The 24,842-nt window shown below is 36.7% G+C and overlaps 1 protein-coding gene across 1 annotated transcript in view; it reads left to right on the top strand.

Annotated features, from left to right (window-relative positions):
• Positions 1-6,740: 6,740 nt before the first annotated feature.
• Positions 6,741-24,842, top strand: part of LOC145678504 (uncharacterized) — a 278,047-nt gene continuing 259,945 nt past the window's right edge. The window contains exons 1-3 of the mRNA XM_081748724.1: positions 6,741-6,868; positions 9,827-10,075; positions 18,921-19,024. Coding sequence (XP_081604850.1) covers positions 18,964-19,024 — 61 coding nt within the window. The 5' untranslated portion in view covers positions 6,741-6,868; positions 9,827-10,075; positions 18,921-18,963. The remainder of the gene's footprint in view (positions 6,869-9,826; positions 10,076-18,920; positions 19,025-24,842) is intronic.

Here is a 24,842-nt window from a genome sequence, read left to right as displayed (position 1 = left end):
GGTTACTGCAGAAAGAAAATAAATGACTTTGAAGAATATCTAAGATCTAGAGAGATAGTTTCAATTATATTTATTAAAAATGAAAGAACATAGAGCAACATTGTTCTAAAAGGTCAAGAGTAAATGAAGTGGGATTTGACCACTTTGCCAATGCCTATAGTTTGAAATGGTTGATACTCTGAAAGAAAAAGTGAGTACTAGGTTTTCTGTGATTGAGAAACAAGAGTTACTTGTAGTATCAGCAACCGGTAACAATTGTCAAATTGTCACGCCACGTCATGTGACCTTGAAAGTAAACGGGATTAAATATAATCTTCAGAGTCACTCCGATAATTTAAAAAAAATGTTTAGAAAATAATACAAAAAAGCATTTCTTTAATACTAGCTTTAAAAGAACCCGAAAAAGCGTTACCTAAATGAAAATATCCGGTTTTTGATCGATGATATTTTATATACGCACATCATCATAATCACAAGAGAAGCGCTTATTTGTGCATTATCACAACAGTGAAAGGGCATCATGCCGCATATTTGGGTCTGTTGTCGCCTAAACCGACTGACATTTTCGTGAGAATAGAATTTGAACTTAATTTATTGCAGGAAAGAAGTAACAATTTCCTACTGTTTCAATAGTAGACTGTTATACTGAAGGAAAATTATTTACTGCTTTATACATGTAAATTTTGTGCTAAATTAGGTCATCAGTTCTGTTTGGTTAGTGTTCAACTGCTCAATGTTTATTGTTGACGTCATTACTTTCTGCCTTCATCTACTTCACAAATATTTGAATTTATAGTTTTCATTATTTGCTGACGTCATCATCATATTATTATCTCTTTACTAAAAGTAATGGGGCAATCGTTAGGGCCACGGGTTTAAAATGCGATACTAGCAATCTGACCTAGGTTCTGTCTGTTTCCTTGGTCACAACAGGCATATGCTGGAATCGAATAAACCGAGAACTGATTGCTTCTAAAACTATTTCCATTCCCTATCCCATCCTTTCCCGAAATACTTAAAGGACAAAAATAAATTTAAAATAAAATAATGCTCTCTCAAATTGCTCCAACACTGCAAGAAAATGCTTGTCAATTCAACATTTTCTGGTTTTACAGGATGAGTATTACCTGACCAACGAACGAGAGCGGGCAGCCGGTTTTGGAACTAAAATGCAAGCAGCAATGTTTCTAACCGCATTACTTGTAATCAATCTATTACAGTTCTTTTGTCCTGTTCGTAATAAATTACTTCACGCATATGTTCAAGTCAGGGGCAGATCCAGAGGGCGGGTTGATCGGGGCAATTGCCCCCCCCCCGGAATAGGATATTTTTTACTTTAAAAATAAAACCTAAGATTTTTCACCTTTGTATTATAAATGTAAAAGCATAAAGTAGGTAGGCCTTAATTTATTTTTTTTTTTTTTTTTGGTTTACGTTGCAGAAGTCAAACTTACAAGAAATTGCAAGAAATTACTTACGTTGGCGTTCTTGCTCAAAAAAATGTCCAACGTTTCAAAAGTTATTGAAGTTATTTGCAGAACATCTTAAGTAACAAGCAAAAATAAATAAATAAATAAATAAATAAAAAACCTCCATATTAACTTGCGAACAAACTAGCAAGCAGCGTTTTACAGGCTACTCCTGTTTTATAATGACATCGAATAAAACGTAATCAGTTTTTATACAATCTGTTTAATACACGGTAGAAGCTCACTGAATTGTGAATTGTGCTATGTTGTTCTTAAATTGGTAATTTCCATTCATATATCACTATTCACAATACATCTGCATTACTGCAGGAATGGTTCACTACAACAACATAACTTATAGCGTTCTTTATTAAGCGGAAAGAGATTAGGCTATGCATAATCCAAACTGCAACTTTTAAAAACCGTTGGATACACTGCAGAGTAAAACTCTCCGCTCCCCTGTTCCACCGCGCTTGCCAAGAAACTAATGTAAACACAACAGCAGTGCCATCCTCCCAAAACCGCACTGCTATCCTGGTCAGGTCCATGTTGATTCAACACAGTGGTTGTGTTATCAATGTTGATTAAATACTGTGACAGTGTTAGTATGATACCCAGGCCGGTAGCCAGCCCAAAATATAGGGGCCCCGGTAGAAGTTGAGGGGGGGGGGCGACCCAACCATATTATTGTTCATTTGCAAGCCTACCGTGAAAATTCTATGGGATCCAGTGAAAATTTAGGGGAGCCCGGCCCACCCTAGCCCCCCGTGGATACGGGCCTGATGGTACCCTAAATTATGCTGAATTACCGAAAACAACAGTTTGCTGTATTGATTTAACAAAAAAAGTGATAGTCATCCGGGGAAATGGAAACTATTGGACTAACACAGTCATGTTTTGCAGTGTAGTCGGTCGAAATGTTTGGAAATAATGGTCATTCGGAATTGAGTAGGTGAAGGTTCGACGCTGTGTAACTTTACCCTTCCGAATTTGATCGCGCCCTCAGTGGATAATCATTCGCTAACCTCACGAACGCTATGTATAAAATCAAAAATCCTTCAAACGACGTCTGAACACCGAGATCTTAAATTTTAGTCAGTAGGGGTAGATTTTAATATCAATAGGCCTAGCTCAAACGGCAATTAAGAAATTAACAGAACAACTTAATTTAAACCTTAAATAAATTCAATTCAAGTAGGGCTACATTCACTTGCCTCAGATTCAGAGCACAACGAAATGTACTGTCAACTATTAAGACCAAAGATCCTTGATTAAGATTTAACATGCAATAATATAAAATGTCCAGTTCATGCTGCGTAGAGACACTTCAGTTGTTTCTTTCTTCGACACGAGAAAAAGAAATCAAAATATCAACTCCGATGCTTCAGTGGGATTTTTTTTCTTTTTGTTCCAATGCAACGAAAATACACTTTTTGTAATCGTTTTCTTAAAATTTCTTTTGATCACAATCACACTTTAGAACTTCACAACAAACATGTTCCATAATTCACGTGTTGACTAAACAAATAATATTTAGTGAATGCTCTTTAAATCAAAGAGATACCCTAGTTTTGTAAAGGAAGAACTTGGTTAAGAAAAGTAACTAGACAAACAGAATCATGCGTATCAAACCTAGGAATATTTTAATCTGACTATAGGGTAAATTTGTTTAATATTTCTTTTCCATCTTCTACAACAATTATAATATTGTCAGATCTCTGACAAAGTATCGAGAAAGAACTATAAACTCTTTTCCTTAAAGTACTGCAAACTCAGTAGTCTCCAATCCTTAGAGAACATCTGCAAGTAAAAGTTACGTTTCATCTGATTTTCTATAATTTTCATATTCCTTTCTTAATTGTGAAATAGTATCGTTTAAAAAGCTTATATATTAAAATGTACTTTAAAAATACGTTTAGCACATTCAGCTACATTTATTATCTCCAATAAATAAAAATATACTAGATTGCATTTTACAAAATTTAATCATTCCGCGTAAAAAAAGTAATACCAACCAATCAAGAAAGGAGAAACGTGTCTCCGGCACTTATCATAAGACCAACTGAATAGTTTTTGGTCTGACAAAGTGTAAATTTATTAAACTACTTCAGTGGCCACAATTAATAAATATTGGAAACGCGTCTACATTCCTTTTATTTGACTCCTGTGTATGGATTTTCTCGAGATTCTCCCGTTCCCTTCCACTTTCTTCATTCCACCAATCATCCCATCATTGTGTAACAGCCTGAACCAAACTTGCCAGCATTAATCTTGCATCGAAATAGCGGCCCCTACATACTTTCAACCAGCTGCGCCCCGGGGCAAATGCTGTCCCGAAATTCCCCTTTCCCCATAGATCCAACCCTGTTTACTAAAAGGGACTTTTGTGGTTATGGTAGGTCTAGATACAATTACAATATTTTACAATATTTTACAATTTTACAATATTTTACATAAATTCCTAAAATTAGCTCCGCACTTTTGTAACTTGCAGGTCGTGGTCGACTACTGGTATACGAAGTGGTCGAACTTACTTTTTGTGCTGTCGACAACTTTACAATTTATCACATTTTATATTAAAATTTAAAATAAATTGTTTTAATAAGTCTTTTGATAAATAACCTAATTCCGATTATTCCGGAGAGAGCATCGTGTACGATACATGTGCTACGAGAAATGCTACCATAAATGCTTCCTTTGGATGAACTGGAATAATTTAAATATTTAGGCTTATCTGTTTCATAGAATCGTGCTTTGGACGTGGAAATAATACACAGAATGCAAGAGGGATGGCAAAATTGGAAGAAAGTTTGTGGCGTTTTGTATGATCGCAGAATCACGATAAAGAAGAAAGAAATTTTACGAAACACTGGAGACTAGCAGTTATATATGAAGCAGGAAGATTGTCAATATACATCAAAACAATTTGAACATTAAATAATAATAATAATAATAATAATAATAATAATAATAATAATAATAATAATAATAATAATAATAATAATAATAATAATAATAATAATAGTAATAATAATAATAATAATAATAATATCAGATACCTCAATACCTTGATGGAAGATTACAAAGAATACTGGATTTCAAACTTTCTAAAAGAAAAAAAGAATAAATTAATTTTTCCCATAAAATTTTCAGACTTTTACATTCAATCTTATGTATTTGTTACTTTCAGTTTCACTTAAAAGAAGAATCCAGTTTTCGCCCTCAAGATAATCAACAAAGGATTTGACACCAGGAATCATCAAGCTGAAGAGGATAAGATAAGGCAAGACAAGATTGTCAATAAAGAAAGCAAAGAAAACGGGGATTGAACATTACCAAAATGAGAATGCTTCGATGCATACACCCTCCATTCCAAAAGAAACCGAACTTTTGAAAACAAATAGTACCACTAGTGCCATCTGTTGTAATATTTTACCGGTAGATGGCGTAGTCCCTCATTGACAACTGGTATAAATGTCATGACATTTGGATGCACGGCAACACAGTTATTGCGTTTCAACTGTCAGTGTGTTGTGTACATCGGTCGGAAAATGAGTTTCAAACAACGAGCTGCAATTGAGTTTTGTGTTAAACTGGGTAAAACTTTTAGTGAAACGCACCAAATGCTACAAAATGCATATGGTGATGAGTGTCTATCCCGTACGCAAGTTTACGAGTGGTTCAGGCGATTCAAATCGGTTAGAGAGACGCTGGATGATGACGAAAGATCAGGCCGTCCCAGAACCGGATTATCGGAAGAAAACATCGAAAAAGTGCGTGAATTCATCAAACATAACAAAAAATCGTCGGTGAAAGTTATTGAAATGGAATTAGGCATTCCTCAAACAACCGCATACCGCATTTTGACCGAAGTTTTGGGCCTTAAGAAGGTTAATTCGCGGTTTGTACCACACAAACTCACAGAAGACCAAAACGTTGATCGAATTGCGCATTGCAAAGACATCGTTAAAAGTGCTCGGCAGGATCGAAACTTCTTGAAATCGATTGTAACTGGTGACGAGACGTGGTGTTTTGAATATGAGCCCGAAACAAAGCGGCAAAGTGCTAAATGGAGAGCGCCGGATGAAGGAACACCCAAAAAAAGTCGCTTGGTGAAGTGAAAAGTTAAGGTGATGCTGATTTGTTTTTACGATTCAAAAGGAATTATCCACAAAGAATTTGTTCAGCCCGGCCAGACAGTCACTGGAGAGTTTTACTTGGGCGTCATGAAGCGTTTGCTGGCAAGAATTCGTCGTATTTGGCCCGAATATCGCGAAATCGGCAGTTGGACTCTTTTGGACGATAATGCACCATCACATCGTTCGCGACTTGTAACTGAATTTTTGGTCAAAAATCACATTATTCGGTTGCATCATCCGCCCTATTCACCAGATCTCGCTCCGTGCGATTTCTATCTGTTCCCGAAACTGCATTTGGCGATGAAAGGAAAGTGGCACGCATCGATTGATGCCATTGAGAAGGCGACGACCGCCGTCCTAAAGACCATTCCAATAAAGGACATGGAGAAGTCGTTTGACAACTTGTTGGAGCGTGCAAATATGTGTATCGATGCAGAAGGGGAATACATTGATTAATAAAAATGATTTGTTCCAAAATGTACATTGCTTTTTTGTTTTTTTAAAACGTTCGGTTTCTTTTGGAATGGAGGGTGTATGTCGGATAACAAGAAGAGAAAGGATGAGGAATAAAAGAGTAAGGACAACAACCAAGGATGTAAAGATTAAAAATTAAAAGAACAGTGTCTGGTGTGGCAATCTAATGAGAAAAGCAGATTACTATTTTGCATGAAGAAATGAAATGAAATGAAATCTCTGAGTTTTACGTCCCACGGTTATGCCGGTTAGGCTAAAGGAGACGGTGATTATGAAATGGTGGAATGAAGAAAGTGGGAGGAAACGGAAGAACCCCGAGAAAACCCACGAGCACGGTGTTTGTCCACCACAAAGTTCACTTGGCGGAGGCTGGGATCGAACCCGGGACCCCAAGCACCAGAGGTGAACGCTCTACCACTGAGCCACCGCGCCCCCTATTTTGCATGAAGAGTGGCAGTGATAGTGCATATTATAAAGGTAGAGGAATACATAAAGGAAAGTGGATGTAGGTCTATATTGTTAAGAATGACTTCAGAGAGAAAGATCTAACCAACCTATAAATGAGAAATTTTCCATTATTTTAGGTTTAAACTGTTTCGGAATGTGTCCGTGAGAAGTCTTGAACTTGACAACTTAACGCTACGTTTGCTCAAAGGTGTGTGCGGTTGGCAGAAACAAAAGTGGGAGAGTAAATATCACGGCGCTTTATCAAAATGAGTAGTCCTTGCGTTAAATTATTAGGATTACATTTTACGTAGTGTTTATTATGTTCTAGAACATATAACGGTAAGCAGTAAATTAACAAGCTGCTATATTCTTCTGCAGATGTACGGTAGCGAATATTTGTTTTATCCTGAACTACGTACTGATTAAGAATACGGAACTGGGTGAACTTTAAACCCCTGTTCCAGTTGGTATACTTACGAAGACACGAGAGAAACCACTGATGAATTTTTATTGAAGTTGTCCTGCTAACCTAATTTAATATTAACATAAATTACCGAAATTGTGCAACTCTTTATCCAAAAAATAAGGCTGGTTCCCCTCAGTTACACATTTTTCTTTACCTAACATTTCCTTACCTACTAGACTTCAGGCCTTTGTACAGCACAGTAGCTCAAGCATTTTAAGACTTGGGTTAGTCTAGGTTATGGTAGTGTGTAAAACTCGTTAGTTAATATCCCACTAAAATAAAATTTCAGTGCAGTTTTACTATACGAATTTACAGATTGTAAAATATACAGGAAAATTTGGGCAAGTTTTTAATTTGCGCATCTTATGTCCAGAACAGAACCCAACCAACGCCTGCAGGGCTTCTAACCCGTCCCTACTACTATTACTACTATCTATTCTATGGATCCGTGTAGTAAAACTGCACGAAAATTTCAATCTCTCTATCTGAATAGTGAAATAAGGGTGATTTAATTAATTATACAATTCTGACAAGAGGTCTTCAAAAATTACAAGTAAAAAGGAACGAAATAGTACAAGGGAAAATTGGGTAATAGTATACATGAGAACGTCGTGATCTGCGTTTCTTCTGTGTTCTATTATCACTTCTACATGAAATATCATAAATTTTCTACGTAGTACAATAGTAAGAAGTATCCATGTGCACAAGACATGCGATATGCGTTAAATCCCCCCCCCCCTTACACACACATAGTCATAGATAAAGTACAGGGGCACTACACATGAGGATATGAAGTTCTGTTTTATTTTCGTATCAGTCGATAAGTAAATCAAAGTCGCTTTGTTACCCCCTTGGTAAGTTCGTAGATACTCAATGAATAATCCCTGAAAGTATGAGCGTCCAGCTCCTTCGGGAACTGACGCGGCTTTACGTATACTATATCCGAAAATTGTAACACGGCAATCTCGTAATCCTTCCTGCTTTTGTTTTCATCGGTCTTCTTCCAAAAATACAATTAAAATGCCACTGTTTCATAATCAATGACAACTAATGCACATTGTAAATGAAAAATGATTCACAGGTAAGGGTACACTTTAAGCAGAACAAGTGATTTTGGGTATATATTAGTTTCTCCCCCAATTTTGCTAATATAAGATATCCAGTGATCTCCAGTGCTATTTACTTTTCAAAACATAGCTGAGCGAGCGAAGGGAGTTAAAAGCCCCGCAGGGCTCGTTTTAGTAGTGGTTCCTATGAATATTCTATTCAAAGTGCATTTTTGCCTGAGTCACAATATTATCCACCTCAGACAAACTCGAGAAAAAGACCATGGGCGTTACTCGAGTAGGTGTTTTTACCAAATTTTGACACATTTCTTACAGTTTCAGGTTAGTTAGAGCTTTGTATTTCTTTTAGCAGATTCTGTACTAAATGAGGAGCTCAATTATCACTTACAGATTGACGTCAGGAGGGCTCAATTTAAATACAGAGTGGACGTATAGCTTCACTACAGTACATAAAACAAGAACCAACTTGTTTCGTGGCTCCTAAAAAGCACGAATACTATCTAATTGAGTCAGGTAGGAAAGCAGCAAGGGAGAGCACGAGTGGTTGTGAGGGATTCGTAGGTAGCAGGTGCGTCAGCGAGGGGGATATACGCATAAACGAGGATATTGAAGAGCAAACTTATACAGTACTTTCACTATTACTCAAAATTCATTTCTCATGCTATGCACTGACAGTAATTAGTTGTATTCACACTCTCATTCCTTCACAAAAAATGTTTCACATCGTATATTACCTATGAATTTTGTACTTCGTAGGACTTTCTGCTGAAGTAAACCCAAACCACGTTCTAACTCTATGCTGGGACCGGGTAGCTCTCACACAGCCAGCACACCGTAAACATCCAGTCCAGTCAACGTACGTAAAAAAAGACACCTTACCTTGAACAAATTGCAATAGAAATGAAACATGCGCCAAAATGATGCTAAGCATATTCTACGCAAACCTAAAAAAGTCCTCAAGAATATTCAGTCTGGAACGTTGTTAAATCCAATATGGCCGCCGTTGGTGGTCATTTACGACAAACATAACAACAAACGAAGTAATTATGTGACTTTGTAACAAAATTGCGGCTCAACATCCCTGATAAAGATTGTTCACCATCATGTGTCCTTTCGAATGAGTCATTGAACATATCTCTAATATTCAGAGTGTCTCAAAAGTCCCCTGATATAAGGTAACTCTGTTATTATTAGAGTTACAACAAAATGTAAGAGCGTAAAGCGTCTCCAAGTATGATGTTTTCAATCTACACTGAGGGAATTTTTTAAATCGGATTAGGCATTTGTGCTGTACACTCTTTATGCTCCCGCTGTTAAATGCAACCTTGCCATTTATCGGGAGGAGGATAAATTTTGTAAGAGTATGGTGAATGGGGGCTGGCCATCGACACGTTAGCGTAAAGGACAGTAACTTCATTCACTTATATTATGTGTTCCGGTAAATGTCAACGTTGCATTTTCTTGTATCATTGGGCGTATAAAGAGTGTATATCCCAAACGGCTGGTCCGATTAAAAAAAATCCTTTACTTTAGATTGAAAACATCTTTGGAGATGATTTTCCCTCTTACATTTTGTTGTAACTCTGGCAACAGTGTTACCCTCTGTCAGAGGACTTTTGAGACACTTTGTACTTTATTCATTATCTACAAATAGTAGGCCCTTTATACTTCTTGTAAAAGTAAATGTAACTCTGTTTGTGGTTACTGTTTTCAAAAGATTGAATACTGAACTGTAACTGATGATTTTAATTTTATTTATCTCAGAAGGAATGCCAAGGAATTCAGAAATTGAGTGAATTTTGCGCAGCTGCACTGACAGCCAAACCTGGAAAAAAGATCATCAAGAATACCGAAGGAAGTATGTGAATTTCAGTGAAGGCAAGAAAGATACACAATCTAGAATACCGTCCGACGAAGAGACATCTACAAGTATTCTACGTTCAAATTCGCCAGCATTCGTGGAACATTTTGCTCTTAACTGTTTGTTTTGTGGTGAGCCTGATAGATATGACGGTAAGTGGAAGGATCACTGTCTAATTCCACTAAAAGCTAATACTTTTCAAGAAACAATAGAACGCAACGATGATTGGGTCATGACTGTAAAAAGTTGTATTAAATATGCCAGAGATTTGTTTGCGAAAGACACAGTGTACCACACTACTGGCAGTGTAAAGTTTAGAACAGGAAATACGATTTCAGGAAAGATGGGGAAGTGGATGTGATTAAGTGAATACTCAACTACTCGCAAGAAAGCGTTATCTCTTTCAGTCTGCATGGGCCTGCCATTTTCTTCGGTTTGTATTCACCTAAACACATCCACTTCCTCATCTTTCCTGGAATCCCCTTTCCTGTACTAAAATTTACACTGCAAGTAGTGTGGTACATTGCGTCTTTCGCAAACAAATCTCTGGCATATTCAATACAACTTTTTACGGTCATGACACAATCATCATTGCGTTCTGTTGCGCATCACCATAGGAAGCATGATGGTGAACAACTTTTATTAGGGATGTTGAGCCTGTAATTTTGTTACAAAGTTACATAATTACTGCGTTTGTTATTATGTTTGTCGTAAATGACCACCAACGGCGGCCATATTGGATTTAACGACATTCCAGACTAAATATTCTTGAGGACTTTTTCAGGTTTGCTTAGAATATGATCAGCATCATTTTGGCGCATGTTTCATTTCTATTGCAATTTGTTCAAGGTCAATCCTTATCTTGACTGGACTAATCGTACAGCAACATTACAATAGCAACCAATCACAATGCTCAAAACCATGAAACTTCACAGAACTGTGCTATCAATTCATTGTCAACCAAGATATGGTGCCGGTTTACTTTTGGTGCACTGTATTTTGGCGTATTTACAGGTAAAATTCAATACTTTGTATGAAAAGACATATTTATAAAGAACAAATTCCTGTAGGCGACAGAATTAAATACAAAGTAATACGACTACATTTTAGGTTTACAAGTGTAGGGATATTAGTATAAAATCATTACAAGTTTTTACGACGAATAAAATAAGTGAGTGAACATGAAAGATGACTGTATTAGAAAATATTTTCCACCAGCGGTGTATTTCTTCGCAGTGTACAGAAGTTGTATTTTATGTATACAAGTGGAGGGTTACTAATATGAAAACATGACGAGTGCTATTGAAACTCGTATCATAACCAAGACCTACTCGCTTTTATTATCTTCACTTACGCGTATACCCACCTACGCTGACACGCCTGCTCCCTTCGGACGCACCCCTTCGCTAACACTCGGGTAACCGAGCTTCACCTTGCCACAACTCGGTTAGATGCTGTTCATGGATTTTAGTGGCCACCTGGCACAGGTTTGTTTTGTGTTTTAAGCATTGTAGGTTGTATGCATGCATCCGGACATCGTATTTATACGCAAATCGTGAAAGAATTCCAATTTTTCAACAATTGCTTATGACGGCCCCCTTGAATTGTATCTATGCCATATGAGATATTGTCATGTCGCCCAGCGGAAATCATTTAGGAAACAATATCAAAAAATTAGAGAATGGATTCTAATTTTAAACAATTATTACGAGAGGCGCGCCAAAAGTAAATCTGCACGCAAGACGTAATACACATGGGGTCAAAACATTCTCTGGGGAGTAACGAAAATAATACAAAAGCCAATGAATAAACACAGAAGTAACATTTATATTGATTGATTGATTTTAGTTTAGCGTCCCTTTCAGCAGCGAGGCTATATGAGACGTGGACCTACTGATTAACGTGGAATCCGAACCACATGAGCTCCGCCGGGAATTGAACCCAGGTCTCTCACGCCGAGACATTTATATTGAATTTCTTGTAGCACGAATAAGTTGACAAAAGGCAAAATAGTAAAAAGTTGTTCGTGCGAAGTGTATGCTCATTGAACAACAAAAGATCCTTACAAAATAGCAGGAGCACATGAAACAGTACACATTGATGAAAGGCAAGACAAGACTTACGCATGTAAATAGTTTAGATATTGATATGGGGGCAGCTCCCATCGCCCTCCATCACAGACTACATTACAGTAGAATTACTATTATAATAAATATTTGACAATGTTAAACAATTTGAAAATCACAACGTAACACACCAACATCACCGAACTTCTTTCATGATAATCCGCCTCAGAATACCAATTGACATACTAGATCTATTGCGAGGCACACAACAAGAGAATAAAGAGCATTGAAGGTATTAGTAGTTAATTAGTGAAAGAATTGTAATCTCTAAGCAATTAGTTCTACCTGTTCTATGCGGGGTATTGGCATACGCCAACAGGAAAGTCGAAAACCAATAAGGATACTGTTTCCATGTGCATTACATGCTCGGAGTTAAGTGCCGCAGAATAGGTCCAGGAATGTTGAGCCTAACTGAAGTTAAACTGAACTGGGTCTAGTTCGTTAGTTGGTATTCTGAGATCACTTGCCGCAACTGAGAAGCCTCCATCCACCATGGTTTACAGCTAACTTGTTTGTCTTCACGTACAGTTTTCCTGTTGTGATACCGTCGATCAATTGTAGCCTCCCTTTGCCCTCCCTCTCTCTCTTTCCTACCATCATACCCTCTAGCACATCCCTCATGATAAGAGTTCCTCCTTAGCCAATGTCCCAACCAATTTGTCTTCCTCTTCTTAATAATATCTAGAATTGTTCGTTTCTCCTCTACCATTTCTAACACTCTCATTCATTTTCCGTTCACCCAGCTAATTCTATCCATTGTTCTCCACACTCACACTTCAGAAGCTTCCAGTCGTTTTTCGTCAGTTTCGCGTAATCATGTTTCTGCCTCATGTAATACAATACACCACACGAAGCATTTTGTGAGTCTTTCTCCCAACCTTTTATTCAAGGTCACACAAAATAACTTTTCTTCCTCCTAAAGGCTTCTTTCGCTATTCCTATCCTTGCGTTTATTTCACTTTCGCACTCGTTTTAACATCAGAGGTCTTGAATCAGTACTCCGATAAACAACCTTTCATGTGTTCACTTTTTTTTTTTTTTTTTTTTTTGTTTGTTTTGTTTGCAATGATGGTATTGAATACTTCTTTATCGACAGCTTCGTGTCCTCGAAAAAAGTACCTTTCAACGCCGACTTTTGGCAATGATGTTTCACACTATGAACACGATGTTCACATTTAAATATGTAACTGCTCCTCGAGGTTTTATTATTATTATTATTATTATTATTATTATTATTATTATTATTATTATTATTATTATTATTATTATTATTATTATTATTATTATTTTCAATGCTTTTGCTACATTTGCCACATTTCTGCTCAATTTTAGTAATCCATGCCGCTCCACAAAACGTAATAAATCTTCTACTGTCACATGGAGCTGCCATCTTTCAGTACGGGAAACTGTTTAATTTCCTTATTACAACGTAATATCTGAAATCAGCGTGCCTCCACTCAAAATAGTATTAACAATATGGAACGTTTCACATTTCAAAATACCACATCAAACTTGTTTAGTTAGCGTGAATTTCACGAAAAATAATCAATTTACTATTTCTTTCCTGTAAATTTTATGTATTTTTTATATTTCTGGACCTACTCTCCGCCTTCCCCCCCCCCAATATATATATATATATATATTTAAAAAGTAGCCTATACTATTTTCACCTCTTTTCCGTAACCCTTCTGGTTAGCAATTACAAACTTTGTGTGAATGAAACAGATGTTAGTATTATGTAGGCTATATAAAGAACTCTTTCGAACTGGAATTTTAAAAACCTTTTGCAGGCTGTGAATTAACTGTTTGTTTAAAAATATCTCATTTAAAAGTTTTGTGCCTGTGCTTTCTACAGATTTTAAAAATCCAACGGCTCAAGAAGGAAACATGAAAAAGAAAGTAAGAAGATTTTCTGTGTAATAAATCAATCCTACATCATCTACAGAATTAGTCAGTCTTCTGAGTCAATATGTGATAGTTCTCAGCACTCACTTCAAGGGAGAGTCTTTTCCAGAACGGTTGAGTATTTCGTGCTATTTATTGGAACAAATAAACTTCCTCTCTCGGCAATTACAGCTGTCCACTTTATAGATATATTTTATCTATAAAGCTACCGAGAACTGATAATAGTGAAGGAAATCGTAAATAATAAGAAAAATATTGTATATCAATTAGTGTAGAAAAATTATTGACCCTTTTGGACACGAGGTAGCGTCAGTGTCTCAAATATCAGGGTTTAGGAGTTGCAGCGGATCAAGCCTAACTTTATTTGACAGATAGTTGAAGCTAGGAGATGTGCAAAAAATGTAGGAATTCTTATAATTAAATAAGGTATTGCGCGATGAAGATAAGTGAACTTTCCGCAAAACTGTGTTAAATTTTACAATTTTATTTATTTATATCAAGGTGCAAATGTTACGCAGCCTGTGAAGAAATTCGAGCTGTTATGGACAAGAGGTGTTATCAAAAGCAACAGTCAATAGAGGGTTCAGTCGCTTTCGTTCTTAATATTTCGAATCAAAGATTATCCTTGCGAACAGCCACAACAAAAGTTGATATTCTGATAGAAGTCGAACAAGCTGTTATGACATCGCTAATAGCCTAAACATTGATCACCAGACACAGTTAAACCATTTGAAGAAAGCTGACTGAAAAAGCTCCACATTTTTGACTGCCACATGATCGTACTCAAAAACATTTACTCGATCGAATTTCTGTCTGCAAATCTCTATTGAAACGGACACAGTCTGTAGCAAAGGACATTGTGCATCACGAGCTGCTACCGTCGGACAGAACGATAGACTCGGACCCATACTGTCGACAATTTGCGCAAGTGAACATAATAAAAGAAATGACCGCAACTGGTCAACACAAAGGGTGTCGTATACCACACTAAGAAAGCCATTCTGAATACATCTTCAACGACCCGTCAGAAATTGAGAGAACTTGGTTGGAAGGTTTTAATGCATCCATCTGTAGCGTAGACCTGACTCTAGACTGTCATTTGTTTCTGTCTCTGCACAACTTCCTGAATGGTATTAGATTCAAAAGAGGCCTGTGACCTCGTGTCACAATTTTTTGACCAGAAACTACAGAAGTTCTGTAGCGAAGGGATTATGTAATTGTCAAAGAAATGGCAGAAAATTATCGAAGGAGGTGAACATGTGATTTCATGATGTTATTTTCAAATCACAATAAATGTATTTTCACTTTCGACCTCCAAAGGTTAATTACTTTTCAAGCAACCTGATATGATGCTGTTTGTTAAGGTCCTAATCATGCTGCTTTCCGATTTCTTCAGATCATCGAAATTAAGCAAGCCAATATCTTGCAAGTACTTGGTTGCCTGATCAATGTGGAAAGCAGGATATTACAGTACAATGTTGACCAAAGTTCGTGAGGGTAATTGGGACGTTAACTTCAATGAAAGAAATAGCGAGCTGTGGTCAAGAGAACTAGCAACAACGATGTGCTGACCATATATCGTTAAATTAAGATCGCTGATTGATAGGTTTTAGCTCTCCCGAGATTTGTGCCCAAAGTTTACTTTATGATACATGTAGAGTTCCCATCAACCTGAGAAACCTGGAAAAATCAGAGAATTCAGCTTACTCGTAAAATGTCCAGGAATGAGGGGATTTCACGAAAATCTGAAGAGACCTGGAAAGGTCAGGGAATTTTAAATATGGATTTTCTCTTCTCAGAACCCCTTTCTCTCTTTGACTTACGCGGCTATTTGGTTCGGGTATTTTGTAAAATGAACTAGTTTGTTTCTAAAACTTCTCTACCTACACACACTATATATACATATACAGGCATAGTAGGTGAGGAACCCCCTGTAGGAAAAAATATAGTTTTTTTTTTTTTTTTTTTTTCATTATACGCTGACCTAGAGATTTGTAAATTGTGACCTGGAAAAGTCAGGGAATTCGTGGTTGCCAAATAAGAGGGAACCCTGTACATGTTATATTTATTTTTAAATATCTCATATTGTTGATGGAAAGTGTATTTTAAAATAATATATAATTTTTATTATATATCAGCACATTAAAAATAATGAAATGTTAACGTATTTATTAGAGCACTATTAGACACTGTTTTGTAGTTAGAAGGAATTACATGTCTACGTCTTAATCTAGATCAGCTGTAGAACGCTTTAATTGTCATAGTCAAGAGCAGGCGTGTGTCAAACTCATCCACTTTCGGTTCATCCCGAGAAAATATAAAAAAATATATAGTTTACATTATGAACATGTTTTCTTACGTATGGAAAGGAAAGTCCCCGCCAGCAAGATCTAAGATACGACATTGATCTGAAAATTGCTTGTGTGAGCAGTATGTCCTCAGACATCTGGAAACTGGTTGTAGGAAAATGATGTCAAATATCAGTAAAGAAATAATCGGAATCCACCCGAATTTTCGTGTGTTCCTTCTAATATTCAAAGAACTATAGTATTCGGTAAGATTTTATGTGTTTGTTCACTTTTTAAATGCATCATTAAATACGAGAATGGCTTCTTTTCTTCTTGTGATCCGTGATCCCTAATACGCTGATTACTATTTGGTCCACTTGAGATATTGAGTGTAACATGCCTAGCCTAAGGTATATTTTTGATTAGGTTCTCGTTTTTCCCAACTTCCTTGGGTCTGAAAATTACAAGATCTTAACATAGATCTTTGAAAGAATTCTATATATGGTATTTATTTTACTTGGAACGAATAAATTAATTATCATGTTAAACTATTTTGGTACATTCGTAAGAAACCTGAGAGTACTTTACTAAAAAAAAATCCTTTTAATTTTGCTAACTTAGGCTTATACACAATGATGAAGTATTGTTTTTTCTTAATAAGAATAAAATGTCGACTAAAAGTAGGGAATTGGTGTTATTATTCAGTTTAAAATCTTTGTCGACGCGAAGTCTCTCGAAGAATTTGAAGCTTAAAATATATAAAAGGATAATCATGCCTGTTGTTCTGGATAGTTACGAAACGTGGTTGCGTACTTTGAAGGAACAAGATCCTGAGACGAATATTCGGACCCAAGAGAAGTGGAAATGGGGAATGGCGGAAACTTCATAACGAGGAACCACATAATTTATACGGTTTACCAAACATTGTTAGATTCATCAAATCTAGGAGGCTTAGGTGGGCAGGCCATGTAGCTAGCATGGAATAAGGTTAGTGTAAAGGGACAAGTTTTGCCGATAGATGTCACTACAGTCTTCGTATCTCTCCATGTATTTTTTACCTTTCACGAAAATTTACAATTTCTGTTACAAATTTCAACCTAGAGATTTCAAATTTTTAGAGAAGGAACTTCATAACCTATTAAAGGAAACAATCCGTGCCGATTTTTTATTTAGAATTTTCTTCATTGTTGAAACAGTTCCATTGTTAAAGGTTTGAATATCCATTTCAACAATGAAGGAAATTCTAAATAAAAAAATCGGCTCGGAATTTTGCCTTCCATTGTTCCTTTACACTAACATTAAATAGGAATTCTTTCAGTTTTAGTTGGAAGTTCAATCGGAAAATGACCATTAGGAAGACCTAGGCGTGGATAGGAAGACAATATTAAGGTGGATCTTTGGATAGAAATGCAAAGTAAAAACGGGATCCAGTTGGCTAAGGACAGAAGTCAGTGGAGAGCTTTTGTGAACGCGGCATTGAACCTCCGGTTTCTATAGGCCATAGTGTTAGTAAGTACTAAAAATGTATACGTTGTTCCAGATTCGGTTTTAGTATAATTACTAATTCAAATTGCAAAGTTATGAAGACGTAGTATCAAATTCAGACTTCTAATGATAACTAGACAGTTGAATTTCTATTTTATTTATATATATATATATATATATATATATATATATATATATATATATATATATATATATATATATATATATATATATATATATATATATATATATATACAGGGTGTTTCAAAAAACACCGACAATGTTTGGGAGATGATTTGTGACACCAAGATAAGACAAGAAGTTAGATCAACCTAGTTGCACAAATGCTTCCTTTCGAAGTTATGAGCTGTCAAAAACATGAAAAAATGAATTTTAAACGTCAATAGCTCCGAAACTATGGCACCTACCGTAGTCGGGTCAAGACTTCATTTAGAAACTAATATGTTCTCTATCAAAAAAATACATGTTTCAGAATCCTAAGGTACTCACGCAACAATTTTTATTGGCGGATTTTTTCTACGGGCATATAATTTGAAGTACTCACCAACTACCTCTATAAAAATTGTTGCAGAAGTACCGCAGGATTCTGAAACTTGGATATTTTGATAGGACACATACTAGTTCTTAAGTGAAGTCTTGACTCGACTACGGTAGGCCCCATAGTTTTGGAGCTATGGAGCTTTAAAGTTCATTTTTTCATATTTTCGGCAGCCTATAACTCCGAAAGCAAGCATTTGTGCACCCAGGTTGGTCTATACTTTTTGTCTTATCTTGGTGTCAGGAATCACTTCCCAAACGTTGTCGGTGTTTTGAAACACCCTGTATATTAACATAATCCTGGTACATTCTGTCTTATCAAATCGGTAGTGTAATAAATTGCAGTAGTTTCACTATTAAGGTGAATTGTGTATTTGTTTACATGAATTAACAAGAGATAATAAGAATGAATTCATGTTCTGTTACGTTTCAGAATATATAATGTATTGAAATAGGCTACATATTAATGGATATGATTAAGGAAAATAATAAGTTTCATTGTCACATGAGAAATTAGGTTTATCACAACAATTTAGAAACCTAATGTTAGACTATTATGGAAATAAAGTATATTTAGTTTACATAAGCTTCAACATGGAAAATAAAAGGTGAAAATGTGTACTGTTTCTTTACAGTTTTCTTCGAGATAAACATGCGTTATTGACTCACCGTAAGACAATGTCATCTTTTCGATCTTTGCCATACTTCAACTTAGAAAAAACAGTATCAGATGTAAGAGGTAAGATATCAAACTTTCGACATCACATAAACTGTTTATTTTTTCTTTTTCTTTTTTTTTTCTTTATAGAATTAAAATTAACATTTGCAGTGTGTTGATCCATTAATTTCAAGTGAACTTAATAATTCAGAAAGTATGCGTATATCTTAGCCGTTGCTATTAAAATATATGTATTTTTGGTATTGTGCATTTTACTCATGTATTGCTCATTAGTAATATCATAAAAAAGTGTAACAGCTTACCTTAATGCGTAGTATTAATTATTGCAGACAATAATTTCGGCTTGCTATCCTTCAGGCTTCTGCGGGTTTGTTTTTCAGATGCTGGTTGATAACGGTATTCTTTTACATCCTTAATTGATTTCTTAAACAAAGTAGTGTGGACTAAGCGTCTTTAAATGTGTCGTATTTCATATATTTGCTTTAATTGTTCTTCATCTTATTTTATGAACAAACTATATACCCGATACCCTTAATCAGTATATTTATTTTGACCATGTAGGAACGTGTAGATTTCTTTAATTTATATAGAAGTTCATTACGATGCTGTAGAAAGAAAGGAAGTTAAAATAACGCACAAAGAGTGAAAAACTGACCGACTGAACCGGGACTCGCACATGGGGAGAGCACCGACCTCGAGAGTGAGAGAGCGAGTGGGTGTTCAGGGAAGCGGACTGGGTAGCGTAGTGATTAACGCATCGGCGCGGTATGCAGGATGACCCGAGTTCGAGTCCTGGTCCAGTCGATCACCAGTTTTTCACTCTCTGTGCGTTATTAAATTCACATTTAAAGAGGATATTGTGTGTCATATAATCGGTTGTTTCCTCTTTCATTAATATCTGTGATTACATGGTGCATTGCTTCCAGTGATTGTTGATATTTTAGGTGACCATGTACATCGTATATATCCAGACAGTGTTAACTGCCATTTTCCAAGTTGACAATGCTTCAGCTCCATTTTCCAAGTTGAACTACAGCACTTCTCCTGGCTCGCCCAATGCCCAAACCTCAGTATTATTAAACTCCTGTGGTCAGTTCTGGAGCTCAGATTCCGGAACAGATCTTTTTCCACCATCCTCACTAACGTAACTAAGTGCAACATTGCATGAGGAATGGTACAATATTCTTCTGGAAACTATTCATGACTTAAGCCTCCATTCCAAGACAAATCAGAGCTGTTGTGCAAGCTAAATGTGATTGCAGCCAATATTAATCAGGAAAGGTGAACTCCCTTCAGGTGTTTCCATTATGTTGATAACCATCTGACCCAATGTAGGAAAAAATTATTAAAAAATAAATGACCCCTTGAGCTGAAAATTGAAGTGTCGAATTTTTACCATCCATACTACGCTACTGTGCCGGGCAAAAACTGAGAAATCGAGAATGTTGACGTGCGGCGTATGTGAGAATATGTTGCAGAAAGTAATGTTCCTGTGAATTCATCTTTCGCAAAGAACCTTCGGATCAAAGACTTACCTTCGGACACAATACCACAAGATCAGCAACATCATCATCGCAGCAGCGTAGTTTATATCTAGTGTAGGGAGAGAGGATAGTGCAAGCGTAATTAACTGGGCCAATGAAAACCACCTATAGACAGCGTATCGGTGGATCACGTAACTTATTGTGAATCGTATTTGTGCTATCGCTCATTTGTAGAGGAATGCTACAGAATGTCCATAGTGTCTGTTTAGTCAGTGTCATTTTGTGCGTCTGATTTATTTCAATCTGAGAGTGACAATTTCGGAGTGACATTGCTGTGAAATGACCGTTAGTTACTGAGGATATTCTATTGCTGATTCGTTTTGTACAAGTGTTTGTAACATTTGTTGTGAGAATGGCGAGTGTTCAGCCATCAGGGTATGGAGTGTGTTGAAAATGGTTTCGAGGCAAACGGGAACGAGCCATTGTAGGTCAAATGGAGTTACTTGCGAAGTTCGCTCATGAAATCTTTCTGTTTAGTAGCGGAAGTTACTTATTTCTGTACAAATTGTTGATGCAAAGTCAGAAACTTGCTGAATGAAGTTCCAGTGGCTAGTGGTGCTTGTAATGAAACTGTTTCGGGTAAAGCGGATATGATCAGTTGTGGTGTACATACAGACTGAACCCTGTTCATACGTTATTGATGTTACCTGTGTTTCGGACAATGACCTATTTGCTTTCACAGGTGTAACAGACAAATAATTTATGAATCTTCATCAGTTCTGTTCCCATTTGCGACCAAGTGCCAACACGAATATCGATAACATTTTGGCACTGCTCGTCATGAAACTGCGACATGATTTGTCAAACAGTTTCCTAGCTGCACTATTTAAATACAAAGACGAAAGTGGAGCATGTAGAGCAAAAAATGAAATTAAATTAAATCGTTAAGTTTTATGACCCACGGTTATGCCGGTTAGGCTAGAGGAGACAGTGATGATGAGAGATGAGTGAAATAGTGGAATGAAGAAAGTGGGAGGAAACGGGAAAACCCCGAGAAAACCCACGAGCACGGTGTTTGTCCACCACAAAGTCCACACGGCGCGAGCTGGGATCGAACCAGGGGCCCCAAGCACCGGGGGTGAACGCTCTACCACTGAGCCACTGCGCCCCAGTATGTAGAGCACTGCAATCTGTTCGCGAGCTCTTGGTTGAAAAGTTTGTTCCCATTGTTCTAGGTATTAAAAACATAGATCGCGATCTCATTCTCACCAAAGTTCTGAAGTGGAGTAGACAATTATATGGAATTCCAGCAAATAAACTTGTGTTAGTTATGGATGGTAAGTCAAATAATTAGTGTTCAGAGGCGCTTATACAGTGTACAGAAATGTCGTCCTCTTGTAAAGCCAATGATGATTGTCACACCGTCTGGGTTTATTGTCGATGTTATAGGCCCATTCGTTGGTGCAAATAACGATGTCAATGTTACCAACTCTTTGTTCAGAGATACTGCTAATAATTTACACGACTTTATAGGGCCTGGTGACTGCGTCCCGGTCAATGGAAGATTTCGGGATTCCATACCTGTATTGCATGAAGCAGGAATACTTGCCAACATGCCTGCTCTTATTCAAAAGGGTTCAAAACAACATGAAGCAGCAGATGCAAACTGTTTACGGATAGTCACCAAAGGCAGATGACCAGTGGAGGCCAGAAATAGACACATCAAAATGAAGTTCAAAATATTCAGAAACAGAGTCCTCATAGCAGCGTTAACACATATTCGTGCATATCGTGTGGTTGCTTGCGCCATGCAAACCAGTTCGCCACGCCCCTCACTAAAGATTCCGCTGAAATGCAAGAAGTTGCTATTATGCTATCATATCCTAATCTGCCAAATCATCTGCAACAGAAGCTTACTAATTCGGGAGACATTGCTAGGTGGATATCGCAAGTTTGGACGCCATGTGATGCTACTTCACTCACTGAATTTTCTCCTCTAACTGCAGATGATTTTTATGAAATAACTTTAAGTATCTACCAATCGAGAATGCTCAGGCCTACGCGGCTGAACATATGAAAAGTGATGGCAGCTTCGCCTTATTTTATAATACAATTGCTCCCAACATTTTGAGGTTTAAAATACAATCCTGACATATGCAGTCCTTATGTTACGTTCTTGTTATAGAATTTGATAAGATCAGGTTAGGTCAAAAGCTATTACTGTTTGGTATTGTAAGTGCCGAAGTGGTGCAAATGTTCTTGGTTATTGTTCCGACATCGCCTCTGTTTTATGGTACTTGGCTATAGGCAGGTACACCTCATTTACTATTCCTGCTGCCCACTTAACTAATCTTTTCGTTGACACCAAAGACTTGGAAGTTTGACAGCACCGAGTTGGTATGAAGTGTTCCATATTTTTGTAGTCAGTGTCATTTTGTTTCATCCATGTGTCATAAGGATTATGCAATGTTTCCCTTTTTCTTACATTTGGTTTGAATTTGATTAGTTGGACGTATACAAGACCTCAAAGAAAATACTAATTTTAGTTGGTGTAAACTACATGTATTTTTGTAGTCAGCGTAATTTTGTTTCATCCATGTGTCATGCGGATTATGAAATGTTCTCGTTTTCTCGTTTAGTTTGCTGTTAGTTAGTCATATTTTATGTGTACGACCAGAACCCGAATTAATTTTAATTGATGTCAACTGTTACGCATCTCCATGGATATCAATGCTCCATTTCATACCTTTTATCCGGCACAGTAGTCGGAAACTATAAAAGTCTCCACCGTGGTTTTTAACTGTTATTCGCCTGTGTTTATGCTTTACACGCTGTCCAAAATCCATCTCCCTAGGCTGAACCCAAGATAACTAAAATAAATCCATTTGTCACATGTAGTCTCCCATATACTTCATTATAAAATGTTTTGAGATTTTGTCCCCGTCTGCCATGATAATTACTTTATTTTGGAAACTATATTTTTTTCATGATGTGTCGATCCTCTATACCTTCCTGATAGCACCAGAATCTCGCAAAAATTCAACACTTCAATTTTGAGCTTCTTATATCAAGGGGTCCTTCATAAAAATTCATGTAGTTTTCAATTATTTTTTCCGTATATTGTACACATGTAAATTTTTCTCTTTATTTGTTATTATCTTGCTTTCGTATACTTTTACTGACCCATCCGTTCCATTAGTTTTGTCTTTAACCACTAAATTATGTCTGTTTTAAAACTTGTAGCACAATTGCGTGGCTCTTCATTGAGTATGACATCAAGTAACTCTCTGGATTATACAGATCCTGCTTCACCTGTTAAGATGTTAGAAACGTTGACAACTAGAATAATCCAACAATTATTTTACTTTGTCACACAACTTGGCTAGAAGATTTACGTAATACTTCCCAGTAATTGTGTGGCCTTTTGGTAAATATTCTGTTAGGATTACACCACGTTCATTCCAAAAATACAAATAGCGTTACCTTGTTTGCAGACTTCTACCATTTCAGGGAGTGGGAGTCAGAATTCTTTTCTGTTTTTTTGAACTTTCTTTGCTTTCCAGATCAAAATGACGAACCTACGTTTCATCCATTGTCACTAGTCGGATGACACGTTTTTATAAACTTACGTCATGTATGCTTTTTAACTATTTATTTCCGACGATAATTACGCTGCTTAGCCACAAGTATTCTCAGGGATAGGTTCAGACATATGGCTCTTTAGCGAAATGATCGACGAGAATAAATAAATAATAGTACGAAATGCTACACAAAATTCCGGCTGAGGCCCGGGTTCGATTTCCGGCGGAAGCTGATGTGGTTCAGATGCCACGTTAAACTGTATATTCACGCTTCATATAGCCTCGCTACTGAAAGGGACGCTAAATCCTGAATCAACCAACCAAAAAAATTTCCGAAAATCTTAATATTCCGCCCAAACCAATAGCAATATTAGCTCTCACCTCTAGTTGCCTCTTGGTGTGTATTTCAACCGGTAGTATGCCAAGTAACGTTGTTGTGAGTGTGCATGTTTCGTAGTTTATTCTGGTTTCGTTACACCATGTTTTGCTGTGTTTGTAAATTTCGAAATTGGTGGCTTGAAGGAGCAAAGGAAAACGGCAGCTGAAACCCACCGAGACTCTTGGTGAGCAAGCTTTAAATCCGGGAAAAACATTTGCGTTGTTTCCATCGAGTGGAATCGCAAAAGTTCATGAAAACGCTACAGCTAACAGATTTCCAGCAGTACTTCCAACAACGGGAAAATAGCTGGAATCGTTGCGTACAAACCCAGTGTGATTACTTTGAAGATATTAGTTGAAATGGGATAAATGTAAATTTTCTGATATTAAGAAAATTTCCGGAAATTTTGAGTAGCATTTTGTGTGTACATAATG

The sequence above is a fragment of the Thermobia domestica genome, chromosome 2, assembly GCF_964235325.1.
Source record: "Thermobia domestica chromosome 2, izTheDome1.hap1.1, whole genome shotgun sequence".
Classification (NCBI taxonomy): Eukaryota; Metazoa; Arthropoda; class Insecta; order Zygentoma; family Lepismatidae; genus Thermobia; species Thermobia domestica.
This window is presented reverse-complemented; position numbering and strand designations above follow the sequence as displayed.